This window comes from Festucalex cinctus, chromosome 8 (genome assembly GCF_051991245.1).
Source record: "Festucalex cinctus isolate MCC-2025b chromosome 8, RoL_Fcin_1.0, whole genome shotgun sequence".
In the NCBI taxonomy this organism is placed as follows: Eukaryota; Metazoa; Chordata; class Actinopteri; order Syngnathiformes; family Syngnathidae; genus Festucalex; species Festucalex cinctus.
The window spans coordinates 25,182,507-25,205,792 of record NC_135418.1 but is presented as its reverse complement, the minus strand read 5'-3'; the positions used below and the strand labels follow the sequence as shown (position 1 = coordinate 25,205,792).

Here is a 23,286-nt window from a genome sequence, read left to right as displayed (position 1 = left end):
TGGATTCTGATGGTGTACAAAAAAATAAAAAATACGTAAAAAAAAAAATAAAAAAAAAAAAATAAAAAAAAAAAATACAATTTCATTGGCGGTTTCTGATGGTGTTTAAAAAAAATAAAAAAAATAAAAAAAACTCCCTTTTTTTTTTACTGGCGGGAATGGGCTTCCATAAGATAGTGGTGGTTTAAAAAAAAAAAAAAAAAAGGGCGATGAATCAAAAGGGTGAATGGAGAGCAGACAAAAGTACGAAAAACGTACACGTTGTGTCCATGCAGGAGACAAAATGATGAGTTACCAGCGTGAGAGGCTAAGATGACTCACTTTCACAACATGACCTCCTCATCCTCGTCCTTCTAATGGCCTTCATTTGTCCCATTTAGCTCAGCTGGAGAAGGACGGCTTGCGCGCTATCCGGACCACGTTGTACGTGTTGAGCCCCGGCGCGTCGAACCCCGGGGACACGCCGCGCTTGTCGTACGCGTAGAAGTTGAACAGTTGTCCGTCCTGCGCCTCCAGGGACACGGAGGCCGAGCCCACCCTCAGGACGCAGGGGTACTCCCTTTGGAAGACCACCTTGAAGACGCGCTCCACCAGGTAGTTGAGCTTTATGGTCCGGTACGTTTGCGGAATCAGCTCTTCGATCTGCGGGCCGAACTGCTGCATGACGAGCACGCCGTCCGCGCCGGCTTTGATTTCGTAGAAGGTGATGTTGCCGTAGGTGAAGAAGCCCGCGTAGGCCTCCGGGTTGGGGGGCGGCGACAGCACCCCGCGGCCCTCCCTGAAGGCCTTTTCCAAAGCGGGGACGATGTGGCGGTAGGCTTTGGCCACCACGTCCTGCTTCTGGGACCGACCGCCGGCCATGAGCACCACCAGGCCCAGCTTGAGTCTCGGCACCAGGGAGAAGGTGGCCGAGTAGCCGTCCAGGTCGCCGTCTTTGCGCAGCATCTCGTAGCCCAGCAGCTCGTTCACCTCCCACGGCGTCCCCGTGCGGTTGGCGAAGTAGTCCCTGTCGCACCGGAACAGCGGCGTCAGCATGATCTTCAGCGAGTCGGGGTCCAGGAGCTTGCGGTGGTACGCGCCCAGCAGCGTCATGGCCAGCTTGGCCAGGTCGGCCGCCGTGGAGAACATCTGGCCCGACGGGCGGTACCAACCCAAGTCGTAGAGCGGGGCGGGCTTGCCGTTGGAGTACACGCCCACGGCCACCTGGCCCTGGAGGCCCGGTGTGATGTCGAAGCCCGTGTCCTCCATGCCCAGCCGCTCCAGGATGTTGTCCGAGACCCAACGCTGGTAGTCCACGTTGACCACGCGCTCCGACATAACGTGTGCCAGCAGCGAGAAGGCCAGGTTGCTGTAGTGACATCTGCGAAGTACATTTAGCTAAATGCTAACAAACAATGCAAATAGCTTCTGTGTTGTGTTACGTCTTTAAAAGGATACTTGACTCATTGAACCATTTTTAGCAGTGAAAAGTTCATATTTTGTTCAAAATGAACTTTTTTCATGTTTAAAAGGATTTTTTTTTTTTCTGTTGCTGTCGACTGGTGATGACATCACCTGTGCTGAGGAAGTAGGTAACGACCAAACATGGTTCACCTGTTTTTGGGGGTTGGTGAGCAAACCGAGCCATGATTGGTCATTACCTACTTCCTCAGCACAGGTGATGTCATCTTCAGTCGACAGCAAGTGGCAAAATTACTTTTTAAAAAGGTATTAAATGTTCATGAAAAATATGATGTTATCAAATTTATTCTGGACAAAATATTAACATTGAGACAAGTATCCCTTTAAAAACAATTTTTTCCTGTTGCTGTCGACTGATGATGACGACATCATCTGTTCTGAGGAAGTAGGTAACGACCAATCATGGTTCACCTGGTTTCTGGTGTTGATCAGCAAACTGAGCCATGATTGGTCGTTACCTACTTTCTCAGCACAGGTAATGTTATCATCAGTCGACAGCAAGTAGAAAAAAAACAAACACTTTTTAAAGGTATTAATTGGATATAAAAAAAATATATTATATTTTTGGAATATGAGTTAAGCAGCAAAATCCAGCCGTTTTTATCAACAACAGAAGGCGGCCATTTTGCCACTTGCTGTAGAGTGAAAATAACGTCACAGTTGCTCGGGCCTCAGGTAACAACCAATCACAGCTCAGCTTCGGAAAACAGTTGAGCTGTGATTGGTCGTTCCCTGTTGAGCAACTGTGATGTCATCTTCAGTCGACAGCAAGTGACAAAATGGCAAGTGACAAAATCCCATCTTCGTTAAATGCTTTGGCACCATCTAGTGGTGTCTTAGAGCTTTACGGAAAGAGTGAAAAATCCATTTCTATTATGTGGCCTCAGGAGCATTGTCCATTTTTGAGACAAAAGAAAAACAAGGCATTTATAGCTAATGCTAATTGTCAATGCCTGTCCCGAGGACGGACTTTAACCAATCGTTTGAAATCACATTTTCATTTTTTAATGATCCAAAATGGTGTAAGTAAATCTTACTTGGTTCCCGGATCGGCAACAAGCACGTCGTCCTGCAGAAGGTTGATTGCTGCCTGAGTCTTTCCTTTCCACAGAAGGCTTGTTGCCCTGAGTCTTCTGGGCAGGCCTATCGTGTTGAAAACGAACACAGAATTTGTACGCTTGTCACAGACATGCACAAACACGTACGCGGCCTGCTGTGAATATGTTGCCCTTCTCCTTATTGCGCCGATCAATTCTTCCATCTCGACGCAGCCATTAAATAGATATGATTCTCATCACGCAGGCGACGGAGGAACACAAATTGCTGTCCTTTTTTTTTTAATTCCGGGTGTCAAATTTGTCACGGTAGTTACGTTATTATGGCAAATACTACAATCATTAAAGACAGTTAGCATAAATGTGGAGATGTATGCCTTTGTCATATTGTTGTTGTCTAATTAATGTCCAAATTTTGATTAGTAATACATATTTGGGGGGGGATTTTGTATCTAAGTGGAAAAAAAAAACCTTCCAAAACTAGGCAATTTAAAAAAAAAAAAAAAAAAAAAAAAAAAAAAAAAAAATGAGGATATTCCAATGTTTGTCCAATGTAATGTGGATAGATGACCGATGTCGGGGGATTCGTACCTTTGAGGGGGCGCTACTGAGTAAATAGTCATTTTTGGGATTCCTAAAATACAGTTTCACCAAGATACATGAATTTGCCCAAAATGTTGAGCGCCCCCACAAAAGGTGATTTAACCATCAAAAGAATAATAATAATGATAATAATAAATAATAATAATAATAATAATAATAATAATAATACATGAATAAATGAATAAATAAATAAATAAATAAATAAATAAGCTCATAAGCCCAGAGCATTTGTCACAAGAGTTGCTGTTACGAAATTATGACATTTTTCGAGTCCGAGATTTGAACAACACTGGTTCAACTGCGCAATGGGTTCAAGTTGATAAAGCAGTGAACCTGTCACGAGTTCAGAGCTGTCAAAATTAATCGATTCATCATCAAGTAATCGATTATGAAATTAAGCGACAACCATTTTAATAATCGAGTAATAGTTTGCAGCTAATTTTTTTAATCCAAAATTGTCTTTCAGCATGTCAACAGTAAGTGATCATAGATTATCTTTGGTGTTTAATCAAAAGACATAACTGTAAAAGTACAACACACTCTTTTTTTTTTTTTTTTTTTAAATCACTATATGAATATAAAATATGAAATAAACACCAATCGCTGGTTAATAAATAGTAATTGGGGGAAAAATACTTTTGTAATACACTTTAATGCAAAATTAAAAATTAACTGAGATTGAATAAATAATAGATTAATCCATGAGTAAAATATTTGATAATGACAGCACTACACTAGTTACATGAGTGAAAGGATGTGTGATTGTAGTCCCAGTTGATTGTACATTCCAAACGATCAAATGAGACAAGATTCGAACCAGACTTCCGAACTTGCGAGGCAGACGTGCGAACCACTATTTCACCCTTCTATCTTCCATTTCGACTAAATGAGTTTGGGTGTTGGAAGTACCCGAGAGCTGGCTGGCCATCCTGCGCAGCGTCACCGAGGAGGAGCGTATGGGCACCTCGCCGCTGTCCAGGAAGATCAGACCGTCCGTCACGTATTTCAGCTCCGAGTCGCGCGTCCTCCCCATGGGGTTCTTGATGGTGAAGTTGTCCACGTACTTCTCCAGCGGGTCGTCCAGCGAGGCGATCTTGCCCTCCTCCCACAGACGGTACAGCATCAGCGTGGGGAAGATTTTGGACAGGCTGGCGATTCTGAAAAAAAAAAAAGATCAAGCAGAGTTAGTAAAGCATCTCGAGTCAAACACGGATGTTTGAGGGACGACTGACTCCAAAGTCAAGTAAAAAAAAAAATGGTTTCAGTGTCCTGTTGTGTAAGGAAAGGCTTCACCATGCCGATCCAGTTTCGCGGCAATATCCAACCTACTAAAACCAAAGTTTGAAAAAGTTGACTTTACAACGTGTCCTTATAGTGACCCTCGCAGTCATCAGGGTGGGATTTACAAGAGCCACCGACACCAAACACCATTCTTTAGCTTTCGTCTCATTAAAGATTAAAAAACAAAACAAATACAAGGTTACTCAATATTTAATGTCTCCAAGACATAATAAACGGAGTTGCAAGGAGAAGGCACCTTTCCTCTTAAGTGGCACATAAATCTAACTGCCAACAGGACAGAAACTGAATGGAAACTTGAGAGACTAGATTGTATGTAGGGCTGTCCAATTAATCGAAATTCAATTACAATTTTAATTATTACACCCCATGATTAAAAAATTGACATAATCGTAAAAGAGAGATTATTAATCGAAATGTTACAAGTTATAACAGTTCTATGGCAATTTATAAGTGTACAGTAAGTAAACTCCAATGCACAATGTTTGTTTATAAACCATACTTGAATTTATTCATCTGTACCTTTTTTTTATTTTTTATTTTTTTTATTTTAAAAACTACTTTTATAAAATTTTGACCTTCCATAATTAGGGTTTCAAACCAATGGGGCTGCATACAACATATTCAGTCAGTTTTTTTTTTTTTTTTTTTTTTTTTTTTTGGTGTCAGACTTCTCCTTTAAATGATTAGTGGGCCAGAACTGGTCTCCTTGGCTTCAGTTTCACATCACTTATGCAATCTAAATACTTGTTTCCAAACCTTAGTGGAGCTCATTTTTACTTGAGAAAAATCTCACAATACACCAACAAATAAATGTCACAAAAATATGACTATTTTAATGATGATCTTGTCTGAATTTACTCCGAAAATGATATCAGTGTGAATTCTGGGCCCCGTTAATTTGAACACAAAGCTGATATACTTACAGCAAGCCATGACTTATTAAGTTGTATGAATGGCAGCAGCTTGACTGTACCTTCCGCCATTGAACCAAACACGTCTTTTCGCATCATCAGGTTTGCACTGCTAGCTGGTTGCTATTGACAGCAGGGACTTGACACATTTCCAAGTTGGAACACTGCCAAGTCCCCAGCGTACGCGACTCAATTGCTCGTCTCGCAACGGGTCAAATGGAGCGTCGCCCGACGATCGCCTTGTTCTGACGAATATACACAGAAAGGTAGAACACAACCACATGACGTGGGTCGTCTTTATGGCCTTTCGAGAGTGGAAGTGGATATTTTGTTCTGACATGCTTTCATCTATAAATAAATATGCTTTTGGCTACAGGGTCAAGAAAACTCAAAGGTGACACAGAATTACTCACTTAATTAAAACAGTGTTTAACCAACTGACGTGCAATTTGGTGGACATGTCAATTATAACAGGACCCCAAAAAAACCAAACAAACAAACAAAACGTCTTAAGATGGTTGTTTGACTTTGGGCCAATTCCAGTGCACGTTCGTTGACAATTTGAAACATCCCATTAGGGAATTTGGCCTTAATGAGCCACATGGACTTTGCTACATCGTCGACCTTTCACGCCAATTAATATGGATGGCGCATGGTGTCAAAACTCGAGTAAGGATTTGCCAAGAAAAGGGGGTCTGATGGCCCATTCATCACTTAAGTTTTTTTTACTTATCTTTCACTAGCTAATCACAGAAAAATATTTTGCCAGAATGCATCATTATGTATTTGGCCAACAACATAAATTTCCATTTTCTCTCATTAAACATCTAATCTATCTATCTCAGCTGGCTATGGACAGTAGGCGGGGTACACCCTGAACTGGTCGCCAGCCAATCGCACTTGATAGAGTCATTTCATAATAAGTCATAAAATTGAGTTAAAATGAAAAAGGATGAACTGTACTGTAAAAAAAAAAAAAAAAAAGTATGATATTGATTTGTGTTGGTCATTTTTCTGCCACTTGATGGCATAATTGCGTTTGTAAGACATTGGCGATAGCTCAGTGCATTTTACTTCATATTAAGAACTATCTAATCATTAACATTAAGTAACTTGTGAAATTCTGCACATTTTTTAAATTGTAAAATACAACTTGACAACTTTTTGCTAAGTTGAAACTACCCACTTATTATTCAATGAATGTAATTTTTTTTGGGGGCATAACCCTTAATTGCAATAACCACTTCAAGCCTGCTGCCAACTATAAAAACATTTGGAAATGGTTTTCACTGTGGAATTCATGTTTTTCATCTCTTTGCTAGATTGAATAAAAGCTACTTGCCATGGGGAGAGGCAAACATGCTAAATTGAAGCTCAGGAGCATATCAGTCCACAGAGATGCACTGAACCAACTTGAAGTAGCGTGTATCAAAAAAAAAAATCTAGCAATGAGTGAATCATCAGCAGATCCTTAAATAGGTGGTTAACTCTTTTACTGCCACACATGATTAAAAAACAAAACAAAAAAACAACCCCCAATGCCAGAGGATTTCGAGCATTTGAACTCATTTTTCGGAGCAAACAGAATATTGTGTTCTTTTGCTACATATACAACATGGCGACCACATGAAAGATCGCATTCCATTCTTTCATTAGAAAAAAAAAAAAGTGTTTCTACCTTATTCCGTTCTTTAGTAATCACCATTTGAAAATTGGTCATTTGAGTGACATTGAGCGAAAATCGAAAAGAAACGATACATTTTCTCCACAAAAGTGACTTTGATACTAATATTTTTTGTTGAGTGACGCTCCGTCAAATTAGGTTTAATGTTACAAAGGCCTTGATGATTCACGTCAGCCTTGAAAACGTTCTATTTCATCAGATTGTGTCATGTTTCATTCATGTACTTGGCAGCTCTAGTTAGGGCCCGAGCAGCTACCGCTGCCATCTGCTGGCCATAGTTAGTGGGTGTTGTTGATTTAACAACTCATTGAGCCGGCTGGCTGCACTAGGTTGTTGCACTGACCACTGATATATACACCAAGAAAAAAAAAAAAAGTAGTTAACGTCACTTAACGTTTATGGCGGCATACATCGTGATTTTATTAAACGTTATTAAATGTTTTTGGCAGTCAAAGAGTTAAACATCTAATTAGCTATTTATCAAAAATGCAAATGCTTCAAAAATAATGTAGAAACACTCTTGTATCGTTAAGACGTCACCTGTAGATGGTGTACTCATTGGGGGGTCCCGAGAAAGCATCTGAGCGGTTCCTTTTGCCGAAATTGCCGGTCCATAACACGGTGTCGTTCAGGATGACTATGGCGGAGAGAGCCGGGAGGCTAATAGGATTGATGCTCTGGCGAAGCAAAACGTCCACCTGCAGACAACACATTAAGGGATGTTTGGACAACAACTGGAATGCATTTTGGAATGCTAGCATAATCCAAGAAGACGCCACTTCCTTCTAGCAACATACGGGCACGTGCCTGCCAAGTCTACCCACACGTTCTGAAACCTTCACGATGATGACGTCATCGGCTTCCTTATGTTCCGGAGCGGCTCGCTCGGCCGCCAGCAAACATGGAAGGAAATAATAAACAGATGTTCGAGTGCTAACACGCGAGCTGCATCATTTTCCTCGAGGGACCGACTTGGCGGGATGAGAATTTTAAGCCGTTGTGTGTTTTTTTTTTTTCGAAATGAAAATAATGAAGAGGTGGAGGATGTTTAGACTGTGCTGGTGAGGAAGCAGGTTTTTAATTATTTATTTTTCACCCTCAATTCTCTTTGCTTCTTGGCAGGCTTTCGGAAACATTTACAACTCAGGACCAATGTAGTGTTTCCCTACAGAACTCTTTGTAACTTTCAAAAACATATTCTAAAGTCCCACTAATTACAACCACGACAATTCGTCCAATGGTGACTTATCATTGTCATTATTTTAGGGCTTTCATAATTGATTAATTGGTCAATTAGTTTGATGATTAACTCATTCACACCCAGCCATTTTCACTGACGAACCCACTTTGTTTCTGGCTATTTTACTGGATTTTTACTGATTTTGCGAGGCCCACAGAATATTGTGTTCTATTGCTATAAAAGCATGGAACCCACCAAATGAAAGATTGGAGTCTCTTCTCTTATCAGGAAAAAAAAAGTATGTTTGTATCTCTTTCCATTTTCCAGCAATGAGCATTAGAATATTGAAAACACTGGCAAAAAGAGCTTGTTGCAACATTGCTCTGGCTGATCTCTTATACTCTGCTGCCACCTGCTAGCCATTTTTGTAATAACTACCATTGCTTCAAGCGACCTCTTAATGTCAGAAGCTGTATCAAAGCCTTCTGTATGCTCCGGCATAAACATAATAATTAAACGTATTTTGGGAGTGCATGGTAAAGTGTTAAAAACGTTTGTATACAAAAATGAGTGAAGCAAGGAATTGGATTAAAAAAAAAATGTTTAATTTGAACTTTCATTCCTTTATTAACTCTTTGAGCTCCCTGCTCTAGGGTGTGCCACACTTCTTTTACCAAAAGTCAGCTAGCGTAGATTCCAGCTCACTCATGACCCGAATGAGAAGCGGAATCGAAAATCCCATTTTTTTTGCTATAAACAATTCAACCATAACTCCTTCGCCAAAATGCAAATGGTGGAGTCCTTTAATCTTAATGTGTAGTAAACTAGTAAAAGGATAACCAAACCAAAATAGAGCACTCAAGACCTGTTTTCCTTTCCTACCTTTTCCAGGGCCTCCTTCAGACCGGGAATGGGATGCTGCAGCGGAACGGGCTCGGGGAAGCGCGGACACCTCGTCTCCGATTTGGCGTCGTCACCCAGCTCTTCATCTGTCCGTCAGAACGAAAACGGAGATGAGGAGCGAGACGACAAATGAGCACAGGGCGCACGTAAGGACGCTCCACCTGATAACTCGGAGAATAAAAGCAGGCCCAAATTGGGGGACTTTTCAATTCTTTCCCGCCTCGCCTTGCATAATATCCGCCATTCAACTCTCGAGATATAATTTTGCATTTTGAAACCTGAAGATGAGAACATGGAATGGGGACACGTGGCCACATGGGGTACAAGAGTTGACGTACACGTGAGGAGTTCGGTATGAGTTGTGTTATCATTTGCGATGTTAAGATCCTGCTTAGTTTTATGACGTGAAATTTGATTTTCTGCCATCTTTAAACCAGTTACAACTATAGGAGTACAATAAAAGGGACAAATTGTGGAAATAGGCAGCGTGGTGGTCTGTTAGTTAGCATGTCATAGATGTTCAAGGTTCAAATATGGGCATGTTGATGGCTTTCGTGAGTTTTTCACGAGTACTCTGGCTTTGTCCCACATAAAAATCTGTACATTCAAGGCCCGAATTACGGGTTTAGATGGTTGTTTGTTTGTCTATATGTGCCCTGCAATTATATAGCGATGGTAACGGCTCATCTGTTTTCTGAAGCTCAATTGTGATTGGTCATTACTTGAGCCCTGAGCAACTGTGATGTCATTTTCAGTAAGTGGCAAAATGGCTGCCCCCTACCTAAGTTGGGGGGAAAAGAAAAAAAAAAAAAACAGGCGGATTTTGCTGCTTAACTCACATATATATGCAATATTAATCAGGATGACGCGTCTAGACTAGTGGGGGCACATACAATATAATATATTATAGATACATAAATATAAATATAATACAATAGTAAAGAAATTTTGGAGGTTTTACACCCTTTTACAGGTAAAACTCAAGCTAAAACTGGTAGTCATTCAGAATTATTTATAATTTGAATATGTGGTTCATTTAGGATGAGATATGGGCAAAAAGAGAGATGTTTAAATACTTTTTCCATATGAAAATTATGGTTAAAAAACATTTGTAAACAAGCAAGCGAATTGTCCATATGTCACTTTTAAATGATGCATACAGCTCTAATTTTAGCACACGTTTTAGCAAAGGCATTCTTAGCTTTCAGAGAGGGGAACTGCCTTCTTTTTGATTTGTTTTGACATTTGGCAACTCCACTTACTTTGGCACTCTTAAAAAAAAAAAAAAAAACACATCTGAAGACATCAAAAACCCCGTAGTCGCATCAGCGGGTGGGCCAAATCGCTTTAAGGCTTTATCAAAGTCCTGCAAGTTAGCTGAGGAAATATTTACTCGTAGAAATTTGCAATTGATAAGTCGACAAACTGGACATGCACTATGGAGACTATTTGTATACATTATAAAAGCAATATATCATACAAACTCCCATTTTCATACAAAACCAAAAAACAGACTTGTATACAACACAGAGACAGAAATTTTGACTGTCGGAAGCAGTTTGAGGAGCCTGAAAGCCGTCGGAAAGGTTCAAAAGTTGCTCACCTGGCTGCACCTTTGGCAGCTGATATTGCCACAAGAAGCATCCCGTCATCACCATGGACAGCATGAGAAAGAACACCAAACCCAATTGGGTCCATTTCACCTTCATTTTCTTAGTTTTGGTGAGTCCTTGGAAGTGGACGCTGGCAGCCGCAGCAGCAGGAGGAGCCAGAGGGACAGCGGCGGCGGCGGCGGGAGGAGTTGTCTTGAATAGAAACAGACATCAGTCACTCATAAAAAAATAAATAAAAATGGGCACAAAATTGACTCCAACGCAAAACACAAGTGATCCACTTGGCACTCCACACGGTACTCACCCCCTTAGAGCAGGACGAACGAGATTAACAGTGACACAGCAATCTTCTTACCACTCAATCAACCACCTCAACATCATTCCGCTTCAGTTCCGCCACAAAAGGCGATGGCGGCGTCCCATGTGGACAAGAAGGCACAAACGCGGGCTCTCTCGTCTGATTTTGACGGGACTGTGCAGTAATCTTACGGCCGACGACCACTCTTTCCCCATCACAATTCAATTTCCTCTCCTGTAGCTCCAGCCTGTTGACATCATAATCCCCCAGATTTGCTCCGCCAAAGCGGTCGGTCAGAGGGGAACTCTTTTAATCTCTAATCCCTGTGAATCACTTCGCTTCCATCCAGTCTGCCGAGCGTATCCCCTCAAGATGGCCGCCTTCGGCCCCCCGCCCGGGTTCAGACGGCGCGCCATTGAACCGCGCCATCGTGCAAGCCAGTAGTAATTCAAATGATTTCAAACACAACTTTCTTTACTACAAGATGCATCTTAATAGAATATTTTTTTCTGTTTAGTTCAAAATGTGAAACTTATATTATAGATGTACAGCCCCCTCCAAAAGTTGAAAAGTTTTGTATTAGGGGTGTCACGCGATTAAAATTGTGTGACTTCAATAGTTAACTCACGATTAATCACAAATTTTGCATCTGTTCTAAATGTACAATAAAAAATGCTTTTTTTTCTACAAGTTTCATACACTTATTAACATCAAACTAACAGAGAAACTAACAGAGATATGGCATCCATCCAACCATCCATTTTCTGAACCGCTTACTCCTCACAAGGGTCGTTGGGGGTGCTGGAGCCTATCTCAGTTGGCTATGGACAGTCGGCGGGGTCCACCCTGAACTGGTCACCAGCCAATCGCAGTTGATAGAGTCATTTCATAGTAAGTCTTAAAATTGAGTTAAAATTAAAAAGTATGTACTGTACTGTAAAAAAAAAACAACCCAAAAAACAAGTGTGATATTGATTTGTGTTGGTCATTTTTCTGCCACTTGAAGGCATAATTGCATTTGTAAGACATTGGCGATAGCTCAGTGCATTTTTCTTTACATTAACTCATTTGCTCCCAATAACGTGTAAATACGTTTTTATTTTTTATTTATTTATTTTTTAATGTTTTAAGTGTCCCAAAGACGTATTTATACGTTTTTTTGTTTTTTGTTTTTAATGCTAAAGCATACAGAAGCCTTTGATGCAGCCTCTCAACTGCAAAGAACGGTTAGAGAATTGGTAGTTATTACACAAACGGCCAGCAGGTGGCATCAGAGCAAAGGAGATCAACCAGGGCCATCTAGAAAAAAAGCTCAATTACTTACAATTTTGAATAGATTTGTGAAAACTGATTAAACTTAGCTCTCTTCTAATGCTAATTGCTGCAAAACTGAAACAGATAGAAACATACTTTTTGTTTCCTGATGAAAGAAGATACTTTAATCTTTCTTTTGATATGTTCGATGCTTTTATAGCAATTGAACACAATATTCTGTGGGCCTTGCAAAATCAGTACAAATCCAGTAAAACAGCCGGGAGCGAACGGGATTGCGAAATGTGAAAATGGCTGGGAGTGAATGAGTTAAAAGGAATCTTGTTACTATATTGAATTTGATGTTCCTGTGGTTTGCCGAGGGCTTTATCACAAGATATTAGCGTTGAGTGGAAAAGCTCACTCCCAAAACGAAAATGTGCAGGTGTTGATCTGGGTTACGTAACCCGCGAAACACGCACATGCACATGTACACTTTTTTTCTTTTTTTTTTACCTGCGCTTGCAGCCCATCCACAGTGGCCTCCCTGAGGACTTTACTCCCGGCCTTGCCCATGGTTCCAACTCGCCGGCGGTGACCTGACACAAAAACACATAAATGAGGCCTCATTTGCATTTTGCTCTGTATTCGTGCAACATGGCGCTTTTCACAGTATCACTCGCATGCCAGCGAGCGCCACCTCACCCCCGCGTCATCTGACATGTAACAAGGTTAACACCACCAAACAGAAAAAACCCCCACCCACACGTGGATGAGTCACTGCAACCGCATGACACGGTGATTGTTTCCTTTCCAGTATAGTAAATATGTCCCAGTATGAAAAAAAATAAAAATAAAAGAGGCCGTTTCCAAACACATCCTGGTGCTCATAATCTAGTAATATGCCACTCAAACGTCATCATACAGCAGTTATTGCAAGTACAATATGAGCCAGTACGGTCAGGTGGAAGGGAAAAAAAAAAGAAAAAAGAAAAAAGAGGGGCCCGTTATTGCATTTTTCCTTTTTATTGACCATTTATTTGATTGCTGAAAAAAGAAACGCATGCTAGAAATAATGCTGGCAGACACTTTCAATGAAAAATATCGCAAAAGCCGAGACAAATAAATCCATTTTCGACGACAATGCTTGTTCAACACGTGATAGCAAATCAGATCAGAAGACATGAAAATAATGTATCAAAATCCCAGATGATCTAAAACTCTTGTTGCAGATTTAAAAAAAAAAAAAAAAAAGTAAAATAGTAAAATCCTGTGAGATTTCTGGATATTGAGCATTAACTTGTTGCATTTTGTTTTCTCTTTGGCTTTTTTTTTTTTTTTTAAATTTCATTTTTTTTGTATTTCTTTTTTTAAATTATTATTATTATTATTATTATTATTATTTTTTTATAGACACTCCAAGGCTGCCTTCCAATGTCAAATGGTAACTGTTTTTTAGGTTGTGATAACAATAATAATAACAACAACAACAACAATAATAATAATAATAATAATAATAATAATTTATTTTATTACACTTATGGAGATGATTGGGAGCCCTGTTGCAAAAAAAACAACAACAACAACAACAAAACAAACAAAACAAAAAACAGACAGGACATGGATCACAATCAGTTTTAGGACCACACTGTAAAATTATTATTATTATTATTATTATTATTATAAGTCTCTCACGCTATTCCTTGTGAACTTACCTTGTATTGCAGGTTTTTGGTAAATGACATGGAAATGAACCTCAGTCAGCACAATGTCAAAATGTGATAGGGGGGGGGGGGGTTAATACATTTTTAGCTTCAGAGTGAGTCCATTTTTCACAATGTGAAGGAATGCAACGTTGTGGAAATAAACAAACAATTACATTGGCCTGTATTAATAGTTTAAATACACCACAAACTATACCTTACACATGATTTAATTTTGAGAAAAAAAAAAGCACTCTAAGTGCATGTGTACACACGCATGAGACAGATTTTGTGCTAAGGTCTAGCGGCTGTGGAAGGTGAAACATCATATTGCACGTTCTGAGTCATCGCGCAGTCGCTGGCGGCAGGCGGTGACTGTCACCGGCCGATTTGGCTGATCTGGGCTGACAGGGCGAGGGCACACCTGGCCCACATACGCAAACCGATTTCCCAACGTCTCTATATGTATATTAAATTACAACAGCTGAATGTCGTCATTGATTCATAAAAGGCGGCGGTAAAAATGATGGCATGTCCAGTAATACAGGTTTTCATTGCAAAATTTTGATGTTGTACTGTGCACCAGCTTATATAACAACAATAAGGAACAGGGCACATTTGGTGCAAGTTGCAGCTGGGCCAGGATTTGTTGTTTTTGTCACGGGGGAGTTGTAGAAGTTGTTCACTTGGCCAAAAATGACTCGTGCGGTTCCTCGTGGGCCACCGGCTGTGGTACTGGCAGTAAAGATTCAACTTTGTACAAAGTGTAGCAATATTGTTGAGCCCCAAAAGTCCCGCAGCATTGTGAGATGAAAGAGCAAAGAATGCTAAGTGTTTGACGCGTTTCAAAACACAAGGTAACTCCAAATTAAAAGTACATTTACGATGACAAACAAAAGAACTGACGTCTAAAAACAAAGAACAGAAATAAAAGCATTTATCCTCCAGTGGAAGATGAACTTACAAGGGCCAAGTGATACGGGAAATTAACTTTTCTTTTGACTTAAAGGAAGCGTTGAAGAGTGTGATGTGTGATGTTTTGGGCATAAACTGTGGCCAACAGAAGCTCTCCTGCTTGAGAAACATGGTTGCTAGTCGCAAACAAATAGCATGGGTATCCGAGTAACCAATAAAATAATAACAGCTATAAACTATGATGCATCAAAGTGCGCCACCCGCAACAGTGCAATTAATTCCGTGACAACCACTGAATCATTAACACATCAATTAGTATGAACAGATAACGTGATAAGACTGGTAGGAGATTTGCTCTATTGCCCCACAGAGCGAGATGCTTCTTCCATATTCCAAAAATGTTCATATATAAAGACCATATTGCCTTTAATGTACATTGGCCAGATTTTGTATGAAATCGTATTGTTTAAGTGGGTGTCATCAGGATACATATGACATGATTGTAGCATTAATTACAAGTGTACACTAAATATGCTGATGCCAACACATTTACATGCAAAAAAAAAAACATTACTGTTTACCCACTGCGCCTATAGGAGCACATGATAAAAAAAACAATAAAAAAAAAAGACTGGCCGAACAAAATATTGTGCTTTTTTTTTTTTGTCAAAATGTTTTTTTTTTTGTTTACAAAATTGTGAGATTTTAATTTTTCAGACAGTATCATGTGCTTAACCCCCCCCCCCCCCCTTTTTCTTTTATAATCACACCAACCTCACCAACTAATATCGTGATAATTATCGTATCGTGATATTTGGATATCATTACTGGGGGTGGGAACGTCTGGCTACCTCACGATACACGATACAAGGCTCACGATAACAATTATCTCACGATACCGGGATTATCGATATATTGCTCAGGTAATAAATCCACGATAAAACAACAAATAATAATAATAATAATAATAATAATAATAATAATAAATAAGCTCATGAGTCTTCTTCGTCTGAAGACTTGCGTCCATTTCCGCGCCACTCTTACGAGGCGCTCCCCCTAGTGGCCCGCCAAGTAATTGCTCAATAAGTCAGTTATAGTGGCTGTATATGAACTACAAAATATCGCGATACTTGTATAGACGTATCGATAATATATCGGGAGACAAACATGGGTTCCCTCTAGTGGTGTCCAAAAGAATCACTGTTCCAGTACAACCTGTTTATGAACTGTTTTTAGGTGGTAGTTCTTGTGTAAAAACTTTTAGAACCACAGCGAGAAATAAATTATTGCTATGAGAACTAAAACAAACTGCAGTGCATCGTAGTTTGCAATGCAATTTCCACACAGCAAAGTAAAACAGTCTGATCTCTCGTGATCGCAACATAAACATGTTCTAATCGGACTGGGCACAGTACGTACATTCTCAATATGCAGTCCAACGATTATGCACAAACCCGTTGACCTTTGTGTGTCACAAGTTTAATGCACCATTAGATATTTCCAGCATGTGCTTGTCGCAAATATTGCCCTTGATGAGCTCACGATGGACCGTCGGTCAATCGATATGAGGAGTTATGTAATAATTCAGCTCAGCATCTTAATAAACGTGCTTTCTAGATGCAGAACCGTCACTCTTCTAATAGCACAATAATAACCAACACTTTCACCGTGACAACCCGGCAATATTATAAGCAGGACTGCACACAAGCACGTTATATAAACCTCATAATGAGTCAAACGGATCTTTTTTTTTTTTTTTTTTTTTTTTTTTTAAGGTCACGAGACGTCCCACGGTCATTCGCTCCTTGTCCACTTACCTCCGGATATATCGGGCACACTTCTTTTGGGTCTTTATCGACACAGAAACGTGGGGGGAAAAAAACAAAACAAAAACGAGAGATACTCCACTTTGCTTCTGTTCCGACTTTGGGAGCGCGGGACGGTCTGACAGATGTTGGTATCATAGTTATGACTAAATCCGACTTGTATCAAACCCAGCATTCTGGATTAAGCAGCACAGCCAATGGCCACATCTGCCATTGCACTCAAATGGGTGCCCTTTTACTGTGCGCGTGTGTGTGTGTGTGTGTGTTTTCATTTTATATTTTGGGATGACGAGTTGACTGAATGAGAAAAAAACAAAACAAAACAAAAACGCGCGCACACATGCACATACAGTTTACCAGCCAGGCAGAGATTATGTTACATTAATGATGTGAATTTCTTTGGTGGCGTACTGCAAAACATACGCCGGGAAATCTTGGTTTCATCAGATTATTCAATCTTGTTTCTCACACTGGAGGGTGCTTTACCAAAGGATTTTAAAGTAGGGTTTCAAGACAAGGATAGGGTGTCAAACTAGGGTTTCAGTTTCTGATGGTTTTAGAGCCTTGACTCGGATTTTAAACGGTGCTTTCAAAATAGTATTTCCGTTAGGATTTCAAATATGGTTTAAAGTTTAAAAGTAAGGTTTTAAGCCACAGTTGCAGTTTTAAAGAATCCAGAGTTAAGATTTGTAATTAGGTGTCTATTAACTGGGTATAGATTTTAAGCCTTGGTAAAGGGTGAGAGTTTCGAGCCAGAGTTCATGTTTCAAGTCTGAGTTAGGGTTTCAAATTAGGGTTTGACATTCGGTTAGGGTTGCAAGTTTGCATTCAGAATTTGGGTTTTAAGTCTGTTTTAGTCTCAAAGTTGTGTTACAAGCTGTCGGCAAGGGGTGGTGCATGGCTGTAATGCATTGACCCAGGTGCAGAGACATGACGGGGAGGGGAACGTGAGGACTTTATTGTTAACAAATAAGACACAAGATGATGGGATGACAGAGGAGGGACGAAACTTGGGCAACTTGAATGTGGGGCCGCTTGCCAGAGCGTGGGGCCACTTGAACAACCCATGAGGCCACTTGGCAGACCGGGTGAAGACTTGGCTTGGACGTGGTGGGGAGACTTGGCCTGGACGTGGCAGGGACGTGGACTTGGCTTGGACGTGGTGGGGACGTGGACTTGGCTTGGACGTGGTGGGGAGACTTGGCTTGGACGACGTGGGGAGACTTGGCTTGGACGACGTGGGGAGACTTGGCTTGGACGACGTGGGGAGACTTGGCTTGGACGACGTGGGGAGACTTGGCTTGGACGACGTGGGGAGACTTGGCTTGGACGACGTGGGGAGACTTGGCTTGGACGACGTGGGGAGACTTGGCTTGGACGACGTGGGGAGACTTGGCTTGGACGACGTGGGGAGACTTGGCTTGGACGACGTGGGGAGGCTTGGCTTGGACGGCGTGGGGAGGCTTGGCTTGGACGGCGTGGGGAGGCTTGGCTTGGACGACGTGGGGAGACGTGGACGGCGGGGGGAGGCTTGGCTTGGACGACGTGGGGAGACTTGGCTTGGATGACGTGGGGAGACGTGGACGGCGTGGGGAAGCTTGGCTTGGATGACGTGGGGAGACTTGGCTTTTGAAGTTGTGGAAAAGGGATTGAAGTCTGGGTCAGGGTCTTGGGGGAAAAATATGTGCAGAATCACTGCGAATAAGCCTCCACAGACGCAACATCAGGTCAAAAAGACACACGCAGGGTGAGTTCTGAGGGCTCGGGCTGGCCGGTTGCCCGCGGCAACCACCCTCTTCCTGACCGACACGCCATGGAGCCCCGGCGGGAGTCACTTTCGGAGCGTGACGGTGTGAATTTAATTTACAAAAAAACTAATTGATTGCTCTTGTGCACTTTCACCGGAGAATTAATATGCAGGCTCCACACTTAAGTGCAACGCGGCGGCTTAGTGTGCTGAAGCACGGGCTTAACGACGCAAGCTAGTGGCTCTTATGTGCAAGATCTGTCACACACACTTCAACGTGTACCTTTGCGTGCAATGCAACGAAACGGATAGCTTACTTAATTCAACATTCTTACAGTGTGATTTATTCAGCGCATACAAAAACACATGGAATAGCAAAGTGCAAGAAATCACCTTCTCATTTTCTCCTCAACATGGTTGTCGCGCGGAAGCGTCTCCATTTAATTAATGCTGCATAATGTATGCTCACGTATTGCATATATAAAAAAAACCTTTTCCATGATTACACTTGCTCACTAGTCTGTAATCCTGGCATGAACTTGGTAAAGCTACTTGAAACGTTTCAAATGCTTTGTTTTGTTTGTTTTGTTTTTCCCCTCCACAAAAGACAGCAGCTGCCCACTGTGCCTTTTAATGAGCTGGTCTGGAAAAAACAAAACCAGAAAAGACCAACAACATTTTCACACTTTATAAAGCAGTTCACAGTGGTGCCTCGAGATCAGAGTGAACTGTGTGAAGAGACGTTACTTTGGCTTACAAGTGCAAACTCGAGATCCAAACACTATCTGGTGGCAGTAAACTCAACAACAAGCAACATTCTAGACCTCATAGAACCCCTAACAACATGCCTGATGTGAATTGACGCACTAAAGTAACCCTTATGTGTCAAACAAACAAAAGTATTGAATGGCTCAATGAGTCAAAAATGTTTACAGTTTAAATACGGAAATCATAATTTTTTTAATTTCAGGCAAATTGATGCACTTTAAATATTTTCTCTTATACAGTTATTGTTTTTCTTTTCTTGAATTTATTAAAGATACAATATTTAATTACTATCTCTCTTACATGGATCAATATGATGTTTGCAAAAGAAGATTTGTTTTAAATTATTTGCACATTCTTTGATTAGGAAATACTGACCTCTAGTGGACAAAAACCAATGCAACAGTGCATAATGCACATGTGAGGGGTTCTTTTCCCCTCAAAACAATATATTGCTTTTATCGAAATGTCAGTTGAATAAAAAAAAAAAAAAAAGTCATCCGCAATTAAAAAGTCACATTTCAGTCTCACATATCCACATAACATTTGCCCCTGGGCGAGACAAACCTGAAGAAGAAACTGACTGACATAACAGTGTCATGTCATCACCACTAGATGATGCCAGAGTTGCATCAAGGTTTTTAATCTCTGTCATCAGGCAGGAGAGAGCTGCTTCTGACAATGTCTATGCAATGTGTCGGTGTAATAAACATTGTCGCAGAATGCAGCTACAGATATGAAGGGCCGCCTTAAAACTTTACTATGATGTCACGCAGCTTGCTAACATCTTCTCTGAGGGATGCTTACATAAAAATTGAAGGGCTAAGGGACAACTTCTCTGTTATTTTAGTTGTTTTGAAAAATTGCGACGTCCCAACTTTCTGTTTTTGTCCATATACCAATACATTTTCCATATACTGGCTAGTAAGCTAGCACGCTATAGTAAAAATGAACCTCTCAGGTTATTGTTAGCTAATTGTTAGTTAGCTTAACAGAACTGGTTCTGCGTGGAAATTGGTGTGAAAATAGGTATACCGCTACGTAGCGTACGCATGACCTTACTAGTTTATCCATTTTAAAAGGCTGCCAAAGTAAAATGATCTCCTCACAAACAAAGCAAATATGTGCTTTATAAACAACCATCAGCGGTAAGGTTTTGTGGTGGCCTATTAGCTTTGAATAGAGCTTTTGCCTGCTTACAGTATGTTATGTTCTGGCCCTACATCTGATCCGCATAAAAAGTTGCCTTGAGATAACTTCTGATGTGATATGGTGCGGCTACATAAATAAAACTGGCGTCCATCGACCAATGTTTTGGTTCTAAATTCAATTGGCATGTTGGATCATGAATGGCATCTGTTGGCATTCACATGACATTTCTGAGAATTGCAAACTGGTAGATTGTAGTCTTATGTATGGTAGGAATTAGAGGTTTGCAGTCAAAGCATGACGGTCAGACCGGTGCAAAAATAAAAATAAAAAATAAAAATAAAAAAAATAAAAGAGACTGATTCGGTCTGCCTGTGGTGAGTGAGCAGCCATGTTGCAGCAGAGAGGGAAAGTGGGAAATTAATAAGACACAAAAAAAAAAAAAAAAAAGTGCTGCCATGTGATATGCAATTACAATAGCACTCTGATCCTCCATGTTTTTCTCATTTGCTTTTTTGGAACTCCGCAAACGCTCTCAAGTATCCGCCGAAGGTCAGATAGGATAATATAACCAGCAGTGCAGTTGGAAGCCTGTTATTAGGGCAAACACGCTTAAGCTTCTCAAACCTCAAGTTCCAGAGTTTTTTCCTCTTTCTTTCTTTCAGTTATCGCTACAGAGGACTTGGAATTTCCTGGTGTCGGATGATGAAGAACACATTGGAATCTTTTCTTTTGGTCAGAAGCGTCTTGGTTTTATTTTGTGTTCGTATTGCACTGGTCTTAGACCAGTTTTGGCCATTCTATTGTTTTTGTATTTTTTTTCCTAATTATTTTATAGCCATCCATCCATCCATCCATGCATACATCCATCAGCGAGGCTGTATATTTTAACTAATGCTGTGTTTTAGTATTCTCTCCTGAATATTTACAATTTATTTCTAATATCTGTATTTTTTAAATGTAGTTTTTGTATATTATTATTATTATTATTATTATTATCCATCCATCCATTTTCTTGACCGCTTATTCCTCACAAGGGTCGCGGGGGCTGCTGGCGCCTATCTCAGCTGGCTCTGGGCAGTCGGCGGGGGACACCCTGGACTGGTTGCCAACCAATCGCAGGGCACACAGAGACGAACAACCATCCACATTCACACGCACACCTAGGGACAATTCGGAGCGCCCAATTAACCTGCCATGCATGTCTTTGGAATGTGGGAGGAGACCGGAGTACCCGGAGAAGACCCACGCGGGCACGGGGAGAACATGTATTATTATTATTATTATTATTATTATTATTATTATTAGTAGTAGTAGTAGTAGCATAATATATCTACTTTTTTTCACATTAGTTGCATACTTTTATACATGGTTGTATTTTTTATTTTATTTTTTTTGGGTCAAATATTTGGGATTTTTTTTTTTCTAATTTTGTGTTATTTTCAATTGTATTATATTGTAAAATATATTTTGCCAGTATTTGCATTATTCTCAACTATTTTTTCCAAAATTATGAATTATTCTCAAAATAATATTTTGTGAAATATCTTATTTTTATTTTTCAAATAAATGTTTCCTATTTCTGTATAAAGGTTCTGTGATATTTGACACTTCTCACTTTTAAAGGGAATTTGCAAAAATATTTCATATTCATTATTTTTCATTTAGCTGTAGTCTATATAATTACTGCAACCAGTAGGCCAACAAAATGGTGCAGAGAAATGTGACTTGATGGTCCAGGGCAGGCATTTTGTGACCCTGTGCAATGGAAACCGAAGTGTGCTGAACGGAACCGAGCTCTACTGCTCAGTTGAAATGGGTCTCGATAGCACAAGACAGTTACTTGTGGTTTCCTTTTGCGTGTGCACGAATTTGTGTGACATTGACTGGTCACTCCTTCAGCGGGTGCCGTTACGTTGTGGTGTGTAAAAACCCTCTTCTCGCTTCTCCTCGACGACCTCTGACCTATTTGCACTCTTGCGGAGGACGTTACGGGCACGTGCAAGCGTCGCTCTCGACCAACCTCCACCTATGTAGGTCAGGCAATGGCCCTCGGTGTCACGGCGCGATGCAAGAATACGACTAATTGTGTTTCACGGGATGTTGCCTCGACGGGGGCAAATTCCATCTGTTGCCAAAGCTTCTTCATGCTTCATGCCTGTTTAGCCATTCATATGGTTTCCATTCGTTACTCGTCTTCTGACAGGCCTTACATGACAGGCACGCAACTTAACGCACTTAAGGATGACATGACTAAACAAGCACTTGCAACTTCTCAAACTTTCCCAACTTGGGAAAAACACTCAGTCGAGGGATGACAATGGGGAAATGTAATTGGACACCAAAACTAAGTGTTTTTCCTGTCTGCCGTACCCATCTACCGGGCTCCTTACTGTTCCTATGGCGACGACATAATCCCGATTTGTATGCAAGTCGAAAGTGCCGTAGTAGAATGCACCTTCATCACGCATCATGATTACGCGGTGCGTATGTAAGCAGTAAAGCATACACTAAACTAAAGCATTAAGTGCGTTTTAAGCGTACCACGTTGCTCTCGCTCTTTCGTGATGCTCTGCATGAGTGAATTTCACTGGCTTATTGGATGCGAGCGCGGGTGTAAATATACTGCATATCCACATATCGCAATGGTTTTACATAATCATCCGAATTGCTATGTGTATATCCCAGCTGGCTTCCGGCAGTAGCCGGGGTACACCCTGAACTGGTTGCCAGCCACATTGTATATGTAGTAAAGGCAAACAATATTCTTTTTGCCTTGAAAGACGAGTTAAAATGTTCGAAATTGGCTGGCACTGTGTTTTTGTTTTTTTAAAATTTATTTTATTTTTTTTACAACGGGTGGCAGTCAAAGAATTAACAGGGAAGATAACCCCAATTTTTTTTTTTTTTTTTCTTAACA

General features: G+C 40.7%; 1 protein-coding gene across 4 annotated transcripts in view; it reads right to left on the bottom strand.

The window, feature by feature from the left end:
* Window positions 1-350: 350 nt before the first annotated feature.
* lactbl1b (lactamase, beta-like 1b) overlaps window positions 351-23,286 on the bottom strand; it is a 40,544-nt gene continuing 17,608 nt past the window's right edge. For 2 of the 4 annotated variants that reach the window (XM_077530300.1, XM_077530301.1), the window contains 7 exons: window positions 12,778-12,860; window positions 10,703-10,904; window positions 9,079-9,185; window positions 7,557-7,714; window positions 4,029-4,276; window positions 2,499-2,604; window positions 351-1,360 (listed from right to left, as the gene is read on the bottom strand). In XM_077530300.1, coding sequence (XP_077386426.1) covers window positions 382-1,360; window positions 2,499-2,604; window positions 4,029-4,276; window positions 7,557-7,714; window positions 9,079-9,185; window positions 10,703-10,904; window positions 12,778-12,860 — 1,883 coding nt within the window. In that variant the 3' untranslated portion in view covers window positions 351-381. Of the gene's footprint in view, window positions 1,361-2,498; window positions 2,605-4,028; window positions 4,277-7,556; window positions 7,715-9,078; window positions 9,186-10,702; window positions 10,905-11,016; window positions 12,082-12,777; window positions 12,861-16,696; window positions 16,880-23,286 lie in introns of those variants that run through there. The other 2 variants (XM_077530303.1, XM_077530304.1) reach the window with 2 other exon arrangements.